Consider the following 19,949-nt stretch of genomic DNA (forward strand, 5'->3'; position numbering starts at 1 on the left):
GCAGCGAACTTTGTGAAGACAAATATTTGTGTCATTCTCAAAACCTTTGACCACGACTGTAGAATGTTTGCTCACAGGTATAATTCATAGGCTGACCCCTCCTGATGACCTGGATGGAATTATGTGATCCTTCCTTAACCTATAGGAAGTCCCACCCAGTTGACTACTTCAAAATAGTTACAGTCCTAAATGGAGCTGCCCATGCTAAAACAGGCTTTGGGGCACTAGAGTCGCTCTCTCCCTCTTTCACTTCCAGTTATCCACTCTTGTGATCACTTTCTTTTATTCTGTTATTTTTTCATGTCTTGGGTTCAACTATCTTGTCCTAATTGTGGCTCAGTAGTCCAGTAGGATTGTACTCTGCTATCCTCTCTAAGAGCCAAAACCGAGCCACAGTTCCACATGGTCAGGTCAGCTGAGGCTATGGCTGGCCTATTTATCTTTGATGAGTAGGTCATCCCAGCATTAGTATTTATCACAAAGTACATCACAGTGAAGTGATTTCCACCCTAGAGATGACATCTCCATCCCAATCCAAACCCAATGATGAAATTGAAATTGAAAACTACTGACTGACACATTAAATCAATAGCTTGTTTGGATGACATTAACATAATTGCCTATTATTTGCTTATGCAAATCAAACGGTTCATTGGGGTTATTGGCAGCTTGTCTGACTCAGTTGGTAGCGTAAATGTCAGAAGGTTCACATCTGGTCCAAACAAAAGAAGGACAGAGCACTGAGAGACATTGTGATACTGGCAGATTATCCTGCATACATCCACATCAGCACTTCTGGATGTGCTCATAGCAGTTGATTATCTACAGTATGCCTGGGCACTGTAATTACATTCACAGCAGCCATATTACAGTGAGATTGATGCCGTGGCTAGGCCATGTTATCAGGGGAAGTGGATGAAAGGCTGTTGGCTGACCTGGTTTAGCTGTTTGTTTTCTCTAGCAGCTTTGGCACGATGGAGAGGAGAGCAGGCATAGCCAGGGAGATGAGACCAGCCAACCAGCCCTGTCTCCTCTACATTCACCACCGCCTTCTCATATTACAGAATACAGATGGTAAGTGTGTGTGTGCGCGTGTGTGCTTGCGTGTGCGTGTGTGCTTGTGTGTGTTTCTGCATGTCATTCCCTTATAATTTTGTCTGTTGATCGAGGTAGTAGATCAAACATACTTAAACAGGTGACAGAGTGGAAGCACAGAATTCTGGATCCATACACACACACACACACACACACACACACACACACATATAGTGCATTCGGAAAGTATTCAGACTCCTTCCCTTTTTCCACATTTTGTTACGTTAGTGTCATACCCAAGAAGACTCGAGGCTGTAATCGCTGCCAAAGGTGCTTCAACAAAGTACTGAGTAAAGGGTCTGAATACTTATGTAAATGTGATATTTTATTTTTTTATTTTTTTGTCTAAAAACCTGTTTTTGCTTTGTCATTATGGGGTACTGTATGTAAATTGATGAGGGACATAAAAAAAAATCCATTATAGAATAAGGCTGTAACGTAACAAAATGTGGAAAAAGTCAAAGGGGCTGAATACTTTCCGAATGCACTGTATACACACACACACACACACACACACAAAATCACTTTCTCACTCCATGCCTGCCGATTGAAAATCTTCCCTCCTTGGGCCCACTTCGTTTCTATCTCATCCCTCCTTTTCTGTTATTTTACATGCTGCCATCTATCTTCTCTGGCCATCTCCCTCTCTCTTTCTCCTGTCAGGTGATCTCTGCCCTCTAAGATAAATACATCCATAGTTCTCTTCATCTTGGTGAAGAACCATTTAACTGCATTCTACCTCATTTATGATGTAGATATCTTCATTTGCATCCTTTATTTCTTTCTTTGTGATGTTTCTTATTAGAGAAAAATTGAAGGATTGAGGAATAGAACAATAAACAAAACCATACAAGCCATCAACAAGGTAGACATACAGTTGAAGTCGTAAGTTTACATTCACCGTAGCCAAATACATTTAAACTCAGTTTTTCACAATTCCTGACATTTAATCCTAGTAAAAATTCCCTGTCTTAGGTCAGTTAGGATCACCACTTTATTTTAAGAATGTGAAATGTCAGAATAATACCTCCTGACAGAGCTGGTGTAACTGAGTCAGGTTTGTAGGCCTCCTTGCTCGCACACGCTTTTTCAGTTCTGCCAACATATTTTCTATAGGATTGAGGTCAGGGCTTTGTGATGGCCACTCCAATCCCTTGACTTCGTTGTCCTTAAGCCATTTTTCCACAACTTTGGAAGTATGCTTGGGGTCATTGTCCATTTGGAAGACCCATTTGCGACCAAGCTTTAACTTCCTGACTGATGTCTTGAGATGTTGCTTCCACCTAATTTTCCTTCCTCATGATGCCATCTATTTTGTGAAGTGCACCAGTCCCTCCTGCAGCAAAGCACCCCCACAGCATGATGCTGCCACCTCCGTGCTTCACAGTTGGGATGGTGTTCTTCGGCTTGCAAGCCACCCCCTTTTTCCTCCAATCATAACGATGGTCATTATGGCCAAACAGTTCTATTTTTGTTTCATCAGACCAGAGGACATTTCTCAAAAAAGTACGATCTTTGTCCCCATGTGCAGTTGCAAACCGTAGTCTAGCTTTTTTATGGCGGTATTGGAGCAGTGGCTTCTTCCTTGCTGAGCGGCCTTTCAGGTTATGTCGATATAGGACTCGTTTTACTGTGGATATAGATACTTTTGTACCTGTTTCCTCCAGCATCTTCACAAGGTCCTTTGCTGTTGTTCTGGGATTGATTTGCACTTTTCGCACCAAAGTACATTCATCTCTAGGAGACAGAACGCGTCTCCTTCCTGAGCGGTATGACGGCTGCGTGGTCCCATGGTGTTTATACTTGCGTACTATTGTTTGTACAGATGAACGTGGTCCTTCAGGCGTTTGGAAATTGCTCCCAAGGATGATTTTTTAAACCTTTATTTAACCAGGTAAGCCAGTTGAGAACAAGTTCTCATTTACAACTGCGACCTGGCCAAGATAAAGCAAAGCAGTGCGATAAAAACAACAACACAGAGTTACATATGGGGTAAACAAAACATAAAGTCAAAAATACAACAGAAAATATATATACAGTGTGTACGAATGTAGTAAATTATGCAGGTAAGGCAATAAATAGGCCATAGTGCAAAATAGTTACAATTTCGTATTAACACTGGAATGATAGATGTGCAAAAGATGATGTGCAAATAGAGATACTGGGGTGCAAATTAGCAAAATAAATAACAATTTGGGGATGAGGTAGTTGGATGGGCTAATTTCAGAATGGCTGTGTGCAGGTGCAGTGATCGGTAAGCTGCTCTGACAACTGACGCTTAAAGTTAGTGAGGGAGATAAGAGTCTCCAGCTTCAGAGATTTTTGCAGTTCGTTCCAGCCATTGGCAGCAAAGAAATGGAAGGAATGGCGGCCAAAGGAGGTGTTGGCTTTGGGGATGACCAGTGAGATATACCTGCTGGAGCGCAGACTACGGGTGGGTGTTGCTATGGTGACCAGTGAGCTAAGATAAGACGGGGATTTGCCTAGCAGTGATTTATAGATGACCTGGAGCCAGTGGGTTTGGCGACTAATATGTAGTGAGGGCCAGCGTACAGGTCACAATGGTGGGTAGTATATGGGGCTTTGGTGACAAAACGGATGGCACTGTGATAGACTACATCCAATTTGCTGAGTAGAGTGTTGGAGGCTATTTTGTAAATGACATCGCCGAAGTCAAGGATCGGTAGGATAGTCCGTTTTACGAGGGCATGTTTGGCAGCATGAGTGAAGGAGGCTTTGTTTGCGAAATAGGATGCCGATTCTAGATCTAACTTTTGATTGGAGATGCTTAATGTGAGTCTGGAAGGAGTGTTTACAGTCTAACCAGACACCAAGGTATTTGTTGTTGTCCAGGTCTTGTGGAGGTCTACAATTTTTTTTCTGAGGTCTTGGCTGATTTATTTTACTTGTCCCATGATGTCAGGCAAAGAGGCACTGAGTTTGAAGGTAGGCCTTGAAATACATCCACAGGTACACCTCCAATTGACTAAAATGATGTCAATTAGCCTATCAGAAGCTTCTAAAGTCATGACATCATTTTCTGGAATTTTCCAAGCTGTTTAAAGGCACAGTCAACTTAATGTAAACTTCTGACCCACTGGAATTGTGATACAATGAATTATAAGTGAAATAATCTGTCTGTAAACAATTGTTGGAAAATTACTTGTGTCATGCACAAGGTAGATGTCCTAACCGACTTGCCAAAACTATAGTTTGTTAACAAGAAATGTGTGGAGTGGTTGAAAAACTAGTTTTTTAATGACTCCAACCTAAGTGTATGTAAACTTCCGACTTCAACTGTATATCATGTTTCCCTCCAACACTCCCATAGGACCTCAGAGATTTGAACTACAACTTATGCTGGTAAGTGTGGCAGTTCATAATTAATGTCACACTCTCTGGCACATGCTTTTTTTATGCCACAGTCTGTCCTTTGAGTCTTTTTCTCAGTATTTTCTAATTCCATCCACCTCTTTATTACCTTCAATTGAAAAAGACCCTCTTCTACAACTCCTGCTGATACTGTCCTAATATGGACACCGTACTCTTCAGAGACTGTCCTAATATGTAAACCATACTCTTCAGAGACTGTCCTAATATGTAAACCATACTCTTCAGAGACTGTCCTAATATGGACACCGTACTCTTCAGAGACTGTCCTAATATGTAAACCATACTCTTCAGAGACTGTCCTAATATGTAAACCATACTCTTCAGAGACTGTCCTAATATGTAAACCGTACTCTTCAGAGACTGTCCTAATATGGACACCGTACTCTTCAGAGGATCGCTTTGTTAGCAACTAAAGGACAGTAACCTTAATGTGTATGAGCAGCTGTTAGATCTGAGATCACCTTGGCTGAAGGAGGAAGGATGGATGTCATTTCAAAGTACTCAATGGGACAGAGTAAAATGAGGGCGACACTCCAGCCATGCACTAGGCTGGTAGAACTACTCGACACAGACTCCAATATTGATCAGCAATTTCATCAGTCAAACACTGAGTGGTTTTGGGGTCAGAGGAGATACGTATATCTCTGGCAGACACATGCATGTATGCTCTTAGTGAAAGGTCTGGTGGAGGTCAACCCAAGAACTCTGTCTCCTCTTTCCTTTTTCTTACATCTTTCTTTTCTTTCCTCCATTTGTTCTGTCTTTTCTCCACACACTCACACTACCTATTTTCTGCTTGCACTAGTCAGAGCCACACCCCTGTCTTTAGTCTGTAACCACACTGTTTTCCCCTTTCATTCATCCCTCCGTTCCCTCCTTCATCTGCAGTCACGTTATTCTCTCGATTTGTGCTAGCTAGAAAGCCACTCAACTAAGCACAAAAACATATACTTACAGGACTCGTGCACACCTTATATCTTGACTTTACGCACCTTAGAATTTCACTCAAATGTACCAAGTAAAATGCGGTCCTCTAGAGACAATGCACTTGCATACACCTGTGTGTGTGTATGTACATGCTTATTCCTAAGGAATTCACCTAGTGATGTAGGGGGATGACAGCTCCATATATGGCTCTGCTCAGTTTCTACTGCCTCCACCCCTGCCCCTCATGTACACACACTCATACGCACATACCTGATGATGACAAGCTGGAGTCCAACCCCATCCCATCCCATTTTCTCTGGTTCTGATCAATGAAGAGAGAGAGAGCGAGAGAACACTGTCGGTGCGTGTCCGTGTATTCTGTCAGTACAGGGTTACCTCACACATGCACTCTGAAGACACAGCAGGGAGAAGAGGCGCTGAATCCATTGTTTTCTTTCCGAGAGAGAGCTCCGCAGACCTGAAAACACCAGGATTCCTACCGTGGTGGAATGCCTGTGACCCTAGTATTTCCTGGATTTCTTTTAACATTCTAGTGTTTCCTCGACGCATTTCTCAATCCTTGGTTTTTCTGGAATGAGCTGTTTTCCTGCCTGCGTCGTTTCCATGCCAGCATGGGAACTGTCGTGTCTAAAAGGAAGAATTTAAGAAACGATGCGATATCTTCGGTGGCAGCAAAAGTTAGGTGAGTGTCCTGCCCTCTTTCCCGATCGACCACCCACCAACAGACTAGCCTATCAGTATTGCCGTCATACTGTAGAAGAGATCTGCTATGCTACCAAGTTAATGTAAAACACTGTGTGACATAATAGTGACATTTAGGTTACCCAACGAAATTGTGTAATTGCGCGTTTATAAACGCCTCAATCTATTCTCCAGAATTCTTCCACGTTATGTCGTCGGGTGCAGGACAGGTAGGCTACAGCTTATAACCATCGGGGAGCAACATCAACCCGTCGCTGCGTCTGCAGCATGCTCGACATGACTTGGCGTGGAATGATCACACAATTTACTGCTTTTGGTGCCCAAAAGTTGCCTTTGTTCTCACCATTGACACAAGCAAGTCTCCGGACGCATGCAGAAAGTGTGCATCATGAAGGGGAATATGTTCACTGATCCTGGAGATCTGTGTGGTGCAGTGCAATTTAAATGCTTTGAGCTTAGTCCATGTCAACTTCAGTTCACTCTATGTCTACAGACAAAAGTTAAATTAGCACTATAGCATAACCTCTTGAAGGTAGCATATTGGTTATTGTGCTAAAATCAAACGATGATATGCGAAAGATAGGTAAAATCATGGCAACATCGCCTAACCCATTTAGGTTACTGTAGCCTATGGGTCCCACTGCACTGGTGACATGTTTAAAAAATATATAGGCTCCAACTGGATGGATTAGATATGAAGGACACTTACCATTAACCGTCATCTTTATAGAGAAACAATATCTTAACATATTGCACGAATTGTAACATATCACATAAATTGCAAAATCCGTAACATATCTCATGAAATGGATGACGTAGTACACAATTGGATGACCTAGTACACAAAAAACGGGGACTACTAGCTGAAATTATACAAAAGTTAGAGAGTGCTACTGCTCTTGGATGCACTGGTGTTGCATGCTGCGGGCAAATGATTGAGCTATCAATTTATCGATCAGCCGCAATTGACTTGGGCACCTTCGGTGATCACCCATCACAGTGAGTTATTGCACCGGTCGGAGCAGGGCAACAGAATGCCTATAAACGCCACCGTTAATTTATTCAGCAAAGGAAGCAAATTCCTGCCAGGTCTCCAAGGCTATAAGCCGTGTAAACGACCCACATGGGCTAATCGTTACTTCGCATGTCCTGTAAACAGGGGTCGTTAATCTGGGAGATTTCTGACACCCCCTCACCCAGGCAATAATGTACAACAGCACCGCAATAACATTTGTTCTTAAATTGGCTATGCGCAGGTCTCCTGTGTTCACTGTCTGGGTCTATCGAGAGGAATAACCAGCAGTTTTCTCAATGCATGTCGTCTGCTTATGGATTCCCAAGAGCTGGATAGGTCTGGACTCGATTTGGCCAATAGTGTAATCTATGTGATGGCTCCCTTGTACCGTCATGGCTGCTGCTGCACCTTGGTGAGATTAAATGAACCGTACAGCAGGTGGACATTATATAGGAGAGAAGTTCACAGAGATCAATATACAGTATCTGATTGGTCATACATGAGTTGTCACACGGTAGTCTTCTCTTAATGGAGGTCACTGCATGACCTTGCAGATGCTGGGTTTACTCCACAGACAGATGTGGGATTGCATTAGCATGGTTACGTAATTCTGTGTGTATGTGTGCGTGCGTACGTGTGTGTATGGATATGTGTGTTTGTGGGTGTGAGCGCTCTCTTTATGCAATGCCGTGTGTGTGTGTGTGTGTGTGTGTGTGTGTGCGCACAACTCTCTGTGCTGCGGTATTCTCGGTGTACACACACAAAGGGCTGTGACGAGAGAGAGGGGACCTAGAGCACGTACAAATATCACATGACACACACATACACACCAATCTTGTGCCTGACACATTGACATTATCTCTCATGTCTGGACACTTGACTGGACATACAGTAGTACACACCAGAGACAACTGGTGTCTCTCCAGGCTGAGTACACTCATTGTACACTCCATCCTTTACCTTCATTACTGTGATCACACATCTAACACATACAATATTCATCCCCCACTCACCTGCATACTGTATGAACTCATCAATCCATGGTCACGCACAGTACTAACCTAGTCTAATCTCTCACACATACACACATACACACATACACTCACACAGGTGCTTACTGTATACACACACACACACAGTATGTCTGTGTTCTACAGTAGGAGCTGGCCTATATTCTTGGTATTCACAGCCCGGCCTTAGCTGCGCGACATTGTGACTAGAGAAAGCCATTAAAAGGGTGCCAGGGTCTGTGGGTTGAACGTCCTCAACACACAGGAGTTCCTCCAATGGTCCTGCTTTCCACACACACACACATGCATGCACGTACATACACACGTACGCACACACACACATACACGCACACACATAAACATACCCGCATGCACGCACATACTTACACACACACACACCAAACAATCATTATTTCCTCTACACACACACACAGGCCTGCTGGGACACAGAGTCCTACTCTCCTATTCGATGCACCCCGGCCTGCTTTCCTCTCCACTGTCTGAAGGGCAGGCAGGGCTCTGCAGCTCTGCAAGCTGCTCCTCATATCAAAGCTGTCTTTCTTTCTGCAGTGCCTCTTCTCCTGCTCTACCCCACCGAGCTTTGCCCTGTGCCTTCTCTCTTCTCTCCCTCTGTGTTCCAGAAAACCCTCTATCCCTGCTGGATCCCAACACACACTGTACCATGTTCCTAAGATACCTAACACTTCAATGCATATGCACTTCATTTGACATTCCCCTTTCCTCTCTGCAGCCCATCTATTGATTCAGTCCAATGCTTTGTCATTCCTCTCCTCATCTTTTAGCCCACTTCAACCGCACTCAACTCTGAGGCTCTGAGGCTGAAGCAGTGAAACCGACAGTCTCAGGTGAAAGTGTGTGTCCTGTGTTAGTGGGACATATGGCTGAGCTCCGTGGCTCCTCTGTGCTCCTGTAGGCTGTGTGATGGATGAGGCCAGCTGTGCTCGTCCACAGTGGCGAGGCCTCTCTGTCCGACTCTTCCGGTCCCGGTGTAAGCGTCAGGAAACACAGTGTCACCCTGTGGAGGGAGGGGCTCACTGAAGAGCTCTGCCAGGGGACATAGCAAACGACCGGAGGTCACACACACCTCAGCCGGCGGGCATCCAGACAGTCGGTATGTGTCCGGTGTCTGAGTCATCAGTCATTACTGTTTACCAGTACTTTTAAACACTCTTGTTAGAATATACCGTCTGGTGAAGAGTGATGCTTCACCTCTTTACAGCACACAGTGCTTATCGTATAGGGGTGGGTGGGGTCGGACAGTTAATCACATCCCACAGCCAATCAGAATGCTGCGCACTATGAGGTGTCCAGCCACTCTAAGTGTTGATTGGACAGTGCAGGCAGCGTGTTAGACTGACGCAGAGAAGATGCAGAGACACCCACCTTCTGCCAAGGTGTGTGTATACCTGATAGCATTACAGATCACACAAACTACTGAAACGTTCAAACCGCTGAGGCTAGAGCAATAGATAGCTCACCCTGGCCTGCAGCCTTTTGGATAATCTTTGGAAATCTGTCATCAGGAAAATCCCCAAATCCTTGATTTGTGTATCCTTAAGGAGAGTGATACGATTGATCAGTTGAAGGGCATTGGACTACTAGAGCACTCTGAAAGATGGAGTGATGTGGGGCTCACACTTCTCACATTCAGACACATTATTTTGGGTTTCATTCAAATAAATGGCAAGCAGGTTGAAAGGAGTGCCAGTAGAATTAGTAATGATATTTCTATGGCCAGTGCGTTGTCTCTGGTGGTGCAGTGTAGCAGATAGTTTTAGCCCCTGGTCTATCTTTCTTCTATGTGCTCTCTCTCCTCTCACATAATAGTTTTCTCCCACTCTTATTTATTCCTTTACTACCCTTTAATCTGTTTGTTTTTCTGAGCTGAACTATCCTAAACTAAGCTTACTCAAGTGTAAAATGAGCCAGTGAGCTCCTGTGTTCTCTTTTCCTTTCCCACCCTCTCATCCTCCCTCTTTATTAGAGGCTATTACAGTGCTTGCTGTAATTATGGTAATTGTGTGAGATGATACCGATTTCGAAGTGACTGACACACAGCAATAAGGCCTGTGACACTGCTGTCGTGTTGGGTGCTGGTTATGTGTGTGTGTGTGTGTGTGTGTGTGTGCGTGTGTTTGATGAGCTGCATCGTGGGCAAGTGTGAATTTGCTGCATCACTCAGCGTTTAGGAGGCTGATGTGGCACCTACTCTCTGACGAGGTGATGTTTTCATCAGTGCTCTGATCAAGTGCTGGGCCCATATGCCCTATAAATGAGTTAAGCAGCTGGAAGAGAAAACCAATTCAATTAGTGAAACGGTGAGAGGATTCGATTAGCCAACATTTAAAGATATTGCTGGCCAGCCTATTGTTTATCGATGAGAGGGTAAAGGCTGGGGAATTGGTCTGCAGGTAGACTACTGGGAATCCTGCCAGTGAACTGATGGTCGTCTTAAGGCATTAGTTGTTTGTCCTCTAAATTATATTGGAGTATGTTGTTTCACTGCATTAAGAAACAAAGAAAAATGAAAGGGAAAGGATTGTGAGTTGATAGAGAAAAAGGAACTTCTTATGCATTTAGGCTGTGTTTACACACAGCCCAATTCTGATATTTTTCCACAATTATTGGCAAAAGAGCTGATCTGATTGGTCGAAAGACAAATGAGTGGAAAGAAGATCAGAACTGGGTTGCCTGTCTAAACTCATCCAATGTGGACTGTTTGTTTAGTTTTTTGTATCTATAGTGTGATGAAGTGGTGTGTAGAACTCTATATTGGCCCAATGTTGTGATGACAAGACTCTTTCTTCAGCGAGGACTAGTAAGAGATTCGGAAGGGTTCAGTCAGTGGCATAGTGGCAGAGAGGGAAGAAATGAGATATGCTTTTTAAGTCTTGTCATTAGTGTCTCATGATCAGAAGTAAAACGGTGCCCCCTATTGGCAATCTGCAACAGAGCACGAGCCAACAGAACAGATCCTATTATTGAACTATACGGACTCGGTGGATTTGTCTCTAACGTGTTCTCTTGCACAATGAGACTCCCCTGTGTAGTTTTGATGTGAGTGTGTTGCATGATCTCCTGAACATCTGGATGCCGTATCATGCTTTCTTTCCTCCTCATTATCCCATGATAATACCTCTATATTCACACAGAGTTCAAACTCTATACTATTCTAGCATTCTCACCACACAGCCTTGCCATGAACTTTGTGTAGATAGAGCTGCAGTGTCTTGGGCTGCAGGTACAGTGGGGAGAACAAGTATTTGATACACTGCCGATTTTGCAGGTTTTCCTACTTACAAAGCATGTAGAGGTCTGTAATTTTTATCATAGGTACACTTCAACTGTGAGAGACGGAATCTAAAACAAAAATCCAGAAAATCACATTGTATGATTTTTAAGTAATTAATTTGCATTTTATTGCATAACATAAGTATTTGATACATCAGAAAAGCAGAACTTAATATTTGGTACAGAAACCTTTGTTTGCAATTACAGAGATCATACGTTTCCTGTAGGTCATGACCAGGTTTGCACACACTGCAGCAGGGATTTTGGCCCACTCCTCCATACAGACCTTCTCCAGATCCTTCAGGTTTCGGGGCTGTCGCTGGGCAATACAGACTTTCTATTGGGTTCAGGTCTGGAGACTGGCTAGGCCACTCCAGGACCTTGAAATGCTTCTTATGGAGCCACTCCTTAGTTGCCCTGGCTGTGTGTTTCGGGTCGTTGTCATGCTGGAAGACCCAGCCACGACCCATCTTCCATGCTCTTACTGAGGGAAGGAGGTTGTTGGCCAAGATCTCGCGATACATGGCCCCATCCATCCTCCCCTCAATACGTCCTGTCCCCTTTGCAGAAAAGCATCCCCAAATAATGATGTTTCCACCTCCATGCTTCACGGTTGGGATGGTGTTCTTGGGGTTGTACTCATCCTTCTTCTTCCTCCAAACACGGCGAGTGGGGTTTAGACCAAAAAGCTCTATTTTTGTCTCATCAGACCACATGACCTTCTCCCATTCCTCCTCTGGATCATCCAGATGGTCAATGGCAAACTTCAGACGGGCCTGGACATGCGCTGGCTTGAGCAGGGGGACCTTGCGTGCGCTGCAGGATTTTAATCCATGACGGCGTAGTGTGTTACTAATGGTTTTCTTTGAGACTATGGTCCCAGCTCTCTTCAGGTCATTGACCAGGTCCTGCCGTGTAGTTCTGGGCTGATCCCTCACCTTCCTCATGATCATTGATGCCCCACGAGGTGAGATCTTGCATGGAGCCCCAGACCGAGGGTGATTGACCGTCATCTTGAACTTCTTCAATTTTCTAATAATTGCGCCAACAGTTGTTGCCTTCTCACCAAGCTGCTTGCCTATTGTCCTGTAGCCCATCCCAGCCTTGTGCAGGTCTACAATTGTATCCCTGATGTCCTTACAGAGCTCTCTGGTCTTGGCCATTGTGGAGAGGTTGGAGTCTGTTTGATTGAGTGTGTGGACAGGTGTCTTTTATACAGGTAACGAGTTCAAACAGGTGCAGTTAATACAGGTATTGAGTGGAGAACAGGAGGGCTTCTTAAAGAAAAACTAACAGGTCTATGAGAGCCGGAATTCTTACTGGTTGGTAGGTGATCAAATACTTATGTCATGCAATAAAATGCAAATTAATTACTTAAAAATCATACTATGTGATTTTCTGGATTTTTGTTTTATATTCCGTCTCTCACAGTTGAAGTGTACCTATGATAAAAATTACAGACCTCTACATGCTTTGTAAGTAGGAAAACCTGCAAAATCGGCAGTGTATCAAATACTTGTTCTCCCCACTGTATAGCCACTTTTCACCTCCATTTTCTCTCTCTGCTGTCCCTCTGGTTTTTTTTCCACATCCTGCTCTCCCTTCTCCTCTTCTTTATCTCCCTTTCATCTTTAATATGCCCCTTTCTTCTCTTCCTCTCAGTTGTAATCTTCCTCCCCTACATCCTCCTCCCTACCCCAAATCCACTACCTCGTAGCTCTCCTCTCCACTCACATGTCTGGGAGCATGCTGGTCCCCTCCTCCCCCTTCTTTCTCTATCTCTCTCTCGCAGTCTCACTATCCCTAGTGTTCCCTCCCTTCATCGAACCTATATACAGTTAAGTATTACCCAGATGTGCTATATCCAGAGAGAGAGAGAGAGAGATATTATTTTTGCTGACTCTAGAGTCATGATTCGTTTTTCTGAGTGACTCGTTCATTTTAGTCATTAGATTGACCTGCTAGAGCTGGCTGCAATGAGTCCTACAGCGGGATTAATACACACTCCTCCGGGTCAGCGGCTTCAGAGACGTGCTTCGACATATGCATGCAGGAAAATCGATGAGCATCGATAAGAAAAATACATGTTTAGCACTGATAATTGAACAGCATGGTGCAAGAGTGAATGCAATTAATTGATTATTGAACGTTATGATGGACACAGCTTTGTATAACTATAACATATAATGCCTCTGCTCAACAAACTCGAACTCGAGAACAAATCGTTGGGGGGCTGCAGTTCGCTAACGACATTGCGCTTATCACCCTCACATGCTGACTAAACCGGCTCAGTGCGTGCGTCTGCGTGCGCCATCGTGCGCATGTTGATTTTGTCTATGCCCACCAGATGCGTTCATGACACACAGGTTAAAATACCAAAACCAACTGTGAACCAACTATATTAATTTGGGGACAGGTTGAAACACACACGAAACATGAATGGACATTTATCTAGCTTGCTATTGCTAGCTAATTTGTCCTGGGAGATAAACATTGGGTTGTTATTTTACCTGAAATGCATATGGTTCTTTTTTTAGCTGGATCTTTGTAAAATGTTGACACATTTTGAATCATACAAAATCGTGTGTTCTCTACTCCGACAATTTATCCACAGATTAAAAGGGGAACCCTAGTTCGTTTTCTTTGATTAATCTCTCCTCCTTTGTCATGCTGCTGCTTCTTGTTCTTCTGTGGATTTTATATGGCGGTTGGTAACCAACTTTAAGGTGCATTACCGCCACCAATTGGACTGGAGTGTGGACCCTGTTCATATTTCAATCACCAACGTGGGTATATGCATGTAAAAACCAATGAGTAGATGGGAGAAGCGGGACTTGCAGCATGTCATGCATCTAAAATAGAACCAAGTTCTAGTTTAGCACCTGACTACGCAGACGCCCGTTGACGCGCGTGAGCAGTTTGGATACAAGTATTTAATAACATTTACATGTACATTTATTTTGTATCGCTCACGCACGCAACGCAGCCGGTTTGGTCAGCATGTCACCGCAGTCAAGCAATGCATTCCGCCAAGAGTCGTTTACAATCTAGTCGGATGCGCCACAACTAGACCTTGTTTCAAATGTATCAAAACATAATCTTATTTGTATGCCTAGCAATCAACAAATGTACATTGCTAGGTGGCAAACAAATAAGCCACCTATGTGAACGAGAGGCTTGTAGAATCATGACTCTTTTGAGATTTCAGTTCATCGTTCGCCGGTAGCGGGTCCTGCGTGCTCTGTGCATGACTGACTCAAATGAACGAAATTAGTTATTTTGACTGAACGAGTCGAAAAGATCAGAGTCAGTAAAAAGAGCCGAACTTCCCATCACTAATGGAGAAAAGATGGAGAGAGAGATGGCGATGGGGAGGCGGTTTGCTCTCTCTCTCTCCTCTGTTTTTGCTCATGTTTTATGGATGATGTGTATCTCCGAGGCCACTGTGTGCATCCTGTTGTTGATTTTAATCAAAGCTCCGAGCTGCTGAATAATAAAAAAGGGAAAAATGAAAAAGTATTCAGAAGCTTCAGAAGGGAAGGAGTAATTACCCATTACACCAGACCAGTTTAATCGCACTCTGCACAGAGAGATAGCTCCCAGAAGGCCTGACTAATCACACCATGACGAAGTGCACTCGCTCACACACGCGCATGTGAATGGGCACATACACACACGCATCCACAAACATAGACACAGACACACAAACAGCATTCCAGGGAGGATGATACTGTTTAGCCAGAGAGGAAGGAGGAAAGTGCAGTGGCAGAATCACATTGACACATGTTTGCAGGGTTATTTTTACATGTGCACGGGAGCCGTTTGGTGGTGCACGTGTCGAGCCACTCGTTTACTGGTGCCACCCCCAAACCCAGAGAACCAGACTGTTACTGTGACTTGTGTGGAGGAGCTTAAAGCAATATGACATCTACAGTACCGCAGAGGGGCTTTGAAGTGGATCCTTTTGACTGATGAAATACTAAGGGGGAGAGAAAGGGAGGAGAAGAGAAGAGATTGAGCTTTTCTCTCTCTGTCTCTCATACTTAAGGCTTCCAGGCAGTCCTAGGGAATGTTCTGTATTCCCGCTGAAACCGGAAGTGCTATTTAAAAGCATATAATACCAGCGAATAAAAAGTATACCAATGTAATTGCAGAAATCTAGGCTACACATGAATCTAACGTTTTTTTTTTTTGTATGTGTTTCAATTTAATCAACTAAAAGTTACCACACTTTTCGTTGATGTAGCCTAGTTTTAAGGTAGCCTAGACCTATGAAGCACTGTTGGCCGACTGGTAAAATATTATGAGGTCTAGTGAAAATTACATTCGTTTTAGCCTACCTTTGGAAGACGTCAGGTAGCTTTTCTCTCCCCTTGCATCTGGCTATCGTTGGAATTTGGGAAGGTTGACCGTTTTTGCCTCATGATAACTTGCTCATTGTGGTGACAGTCACAGGGAACATCAAATTATCCGCTAAACAAACAGACCAAGGCTAGCAGAGATTCAGCACCATGGATAGCGCAGTTGATCAATTGCCCGCGAATCTGACCAGTAGCCCACTGTGCGCCCGCTTTTGTTAGCATAACATCATGAAACAATGACCACGTTTACATGCACACAGTATTCCGGATAGTAGCTCATATCACGCTTAAGGTCTTATTCGGGATAAGCTGTTTACATGCACCTTTGATATCCCGCTCATGAGTATCCCTGTAACCATGAATAAACATAATATTCCTAATTTAAGTAGGCTATATGGGTTAAATTGAATAGTAACTAAAATATGGACACTGACTGTAGGCCTATAATCTCTCACATGTAGTGTAATGTAATATTACAACACATTTTAATTTTGTCTTGGGAACAGGAGTGGAGAAATATTATTTATTTATTTATTTATTTTATCTTTTGAGAAAATGTGAATGAGCTTGTTATGTGTTATCTTTGACACTGTTATGCAAGCAGACTGTATTTCACCCATATAAAATATGCACCCAAGTGGAACTGAAGTCTTTCTCAGCTTTTCATTTGCTTAAAACCGGTCAAACTGATGACATTTGGACATTTTGCAAAGGAATAATTTTTCCACTGAGTTATTGCGTTTTCTCACGGGTCCCTAAACGAAACAGACAAATTTACCGGCGTTAACTAGATTACTAATGCATTCATTCTATCGATGTAATACATTATTCAGGTGAGCGCTACTTTATTTAGTCTTCTGGGGCAACAAGTATAGTTGACAAACAAATGGCCTACCAAATGTCGGAAATTATAAGATGAAACTTGTCTAAATTAGGGGTGAAAGTAGCCAGTAGTAAATTATAGTAACTGAATTATAGTAGTATAAATTGTTATGGAATTATTATGGTGGATCGCGGAGGTAGCCTTTTTCATCACACAACACCCATGATATGCGAAACTGAGCCTGTGCAGACCGCAAAAGCAACAGTAAATGGGATAAGATGTTTACATGCCACAGTATCCCGTCTTCGACCAGCATATCCCAGGCATTTTATCCGGGTTTCTCATAACCGGGATACAAGCTTTTTCGGGTTACTGTAAACAGGATATGATGTTTATATGCATCAACTCAAAAACAGAATACTTGAGTATCCCGAATAATGACGAGATATTGGTGAGCATGTACACGTGGTCAGTGTTGAACATGTTTATTTCCTCCAGTGCTTTTAAGGACACAATGGATCAGCCGTTTGTGATTAGCAACAGTTTATATTTGAGACTCTGGCAGTGTCACATGTAAGTGGAGCTTTGAATTTTTATTTAACCAGGCAACTCAGTTAAGAACAAATTGTTATTTACAATGACGGCCTATACCGGCCAAACCCGGACGATGCTGGGACAATTGTGCGCCGCCCTATGGGACTCGCAATCACTGCCGGTTGTGATACAGCCTAGAATCGAAACAGGGGGTCTGTAGTGACGCCTCAAGTACTGAGATGCAGTGCCTTAGACCGCTGCGCCACTCGGGAGCCCTCGGGAGAATGTGAGATGGAGATCGAGATTGGACATTGTCTACCATAACTGCGTCTAGAGGTCGTGTGTAGCTTGCACATAGAGCAGGGACTGTAGCACTTTTTTTTCGAAATTAATATTTTTTATTTTGGGGGAACTCAGTCTTGGTCTCAACTTACTAATGAGAGATAGAATATTAGAATACACAAGGTGCAATTTCGAAACTTGGTTGTGCATCATCAGTTTACCTCTTGTTATATGTAACTCACTGACAGTCACATAATTAGGCTAAATCAGTTAAAATTGTATAGATTGGTAAATAAGTCTACTTAGTCTACATTTACATTACATTTTTACATTTGTCATTTAGCAGACGCTCTTATCCAGAGCGACTTACAGTTAGTGCATTCATTTTCATACTAATCTCTTCAAATTGCATTCAATACAATATTCAGGGTCTCGCGAATGAGCTGCTTAGTTTGATACACCGATCACACGGTTAACAGCTATAGGCAGTAACCTGCCCTTCAGGGTCTGGAGAACATGTAGGGAGTAGGTCAGCAACCTGATTCTGCACCGCAACACGTCAGAAAACACAGGACAGGCAGCCATTATGGTGGGAAGCCCCTCCACCTCTATGGAACCAGAGGGCTGTGTGTGATGGAGGAGTCTGGGCCGTAGGCTACAGGTCATGTGGTCTCAGACTGACCAACCAGACTGCAGCACACCTGAGGGATGGGGTGAGGGCAGTTCACATAGACTGACACCAGACTGCAGCACCCAACTCCCGAAGAGGTGATGGCAGCCTCGGATATCATCGACTTCCTACAGCCGCCCTTGTAGGCAGACCAAAAGCCTCATTTCAGAACAGACCAGCCTCAGTGCCATCAGAACCCCAAAGGTATCGGGTCATTTTATGACGGATGCATTGTATTTTCTGTACGGCTGCCAAAGACAAACTCGTTTTATAATGACAGCCATAACGTCTAGCCAGCTATCTACAGTAATCATGGCAGAATTACCGACCGGCCAAGCAGGGCATGTGCCCTGACCTCCAGGGTACCCCCATTGATTTTGTTAGTCACTCTCACTCAGATATCATACTAACATGTCATAAGTCATGGAAAATGTGTAGAATTGCAGGAAATTAGCTTTAAACTGCAAACATGTCTCACCACCCATGACAATTAGAATTGAAGGAAATTAGCTGTAAAACTGCAAAACAAAATTGTTCTGTAAAGCAAAGTTATTTTATTTACCTTTTGATAATAAAATACTTTTTCTGCTAATAGGTCCCTCTGTAAGTAAATTATAGTTTTAAATCCCAGTGCTGAGTTAATGATGTCAAGCAGCTAATTATATAGCTAACCCAAACTTTTTACATTTGAGTAATTTAGCAAACACTCTTATACACAGCAATTTACAGTAGTAAGTGTATTCATTTCATACTTTTTTCCCCTCCGTACTGGTCCCCCGTGGGAATCGAACCCACTACCCTCGCGTTGCAAGCACCATGCTCTACCAACTGAGCCACTCGGAGCCCCCCTGCGCGAATGCACAACGTCTATTTCTATGGGCACAAGCACTGTTCATGACACAAACTGTTCACACCCTCTTGTTGGCGGAGAGAATTTTGTCATGGGGTGCAAAGGAAATGTGGCAGTTTATAAGCAAATTTTCTTGCAATTCTTTACATTTTGCCATGTCTAATGTGTATTTATGTAATATTTGAGTTACAACAAAATTACAACAATATCTATGGGCTAAAAAACATAAATAAAAAAACGTTAGCTGACATACAGTTGAAGTCGGAAGTTTACATACACCTTCGCCAAATACATTTAAACTCAGTTTTTCACAATTCCTGACAGTTAATCCTAGTAAAAATTCCCTGTCTTAGGTCAGTTAGGATCACCACTTTATTTTAAGAATGTGAAATGTCTTAATAATTGTCTTTAAATTGTTTAACTTCGGTCAAACGTTTCGGGTAGCCTTCCACAAGCTTCCCACAATAAGTTGGGTGAATTTTGGCCCATTCCTCCTGACAGAGCTGGTGTAACTGAGTCAGGTTTGTAGGCCTCCTTGCTCGCACACACATTTTCTATAGGACTGAGGTCAGGGCTTTGTGATGGCCACTCCAATACTTTGACTTTGTTGTACTTAAGCCATTTTGCCACAACTTTGGAAGTATGCTTGGGGTCATTGTCAATTTGGAATACCCATTTGCGACCAAGCTTTAACTCCTGACTGATGTCTTGAGATGTTGCTTCAATATATCCACATAGTTTTCCTTTCTCATGATGCCATCTATTTTGTGAAGTGCACCAGTCCCTCCTGCAGCAAAGCACCCCCACAGCATGATGCTACCACCCCTGTGCTTCATGGTTGGAATGGTGTTCTTCGGCCTGCAAGCTACCCCCTTTTTCCTCCAAACATAACGATGGTCATTATGGCCAAACAGTTCTATTTTTGTTTCATCAGACCAGAGGACATTTCTCCAA

The 19,949-nt window shown here is 43.3% G+C and overlaps 1 protein-coding gene across 8 annotated transcripts in view; it reads left to right on the plus strand.

The window, feature by feature from the left end:
• Positions 1 to 5,691: 5,691 nt before the first annotated feature.
• Positions 5,692 to 19,949, plus strand: part of LOC121582591 (NMDA receptor synaptonuclear signaling and neuronal migration factor-like) — a 41,049-nt gene continuing 26,791 nt past the window's right edge. For all 8 annotated transcript variants that reach the window (XM_041898499.2, XM_041898503.2, XM_041898502.2 and 5 more), the window contains exon 1: positions 5,692 to 6,118. In XM_041898499.2, the coding sequence (XP_041754433.1) occupies positions 6,048 to 6,118 (71 nt within the window). In that variant the 5' untranslated portion in view covers positions 5,692 to 6,047. The remainder of the gene's footprint in view (positions 6,119 to 19,949) is intronic.

Source organism: Coregonus clupeaformis, chromosome 15, assembly GCF_020615455.1.
Source record: "Coregonus clupeaformis isolate EN_2021a chromosome 15, ASM2061545v1, whole genome shotgun sequence".
NCBI classification, from domain to species: Eukaryota; Metazoa; Chordata; class Actinopteri; order Salmoniformes; family Salmonidae; genus Coregonus; species Coregonus clupeaformis.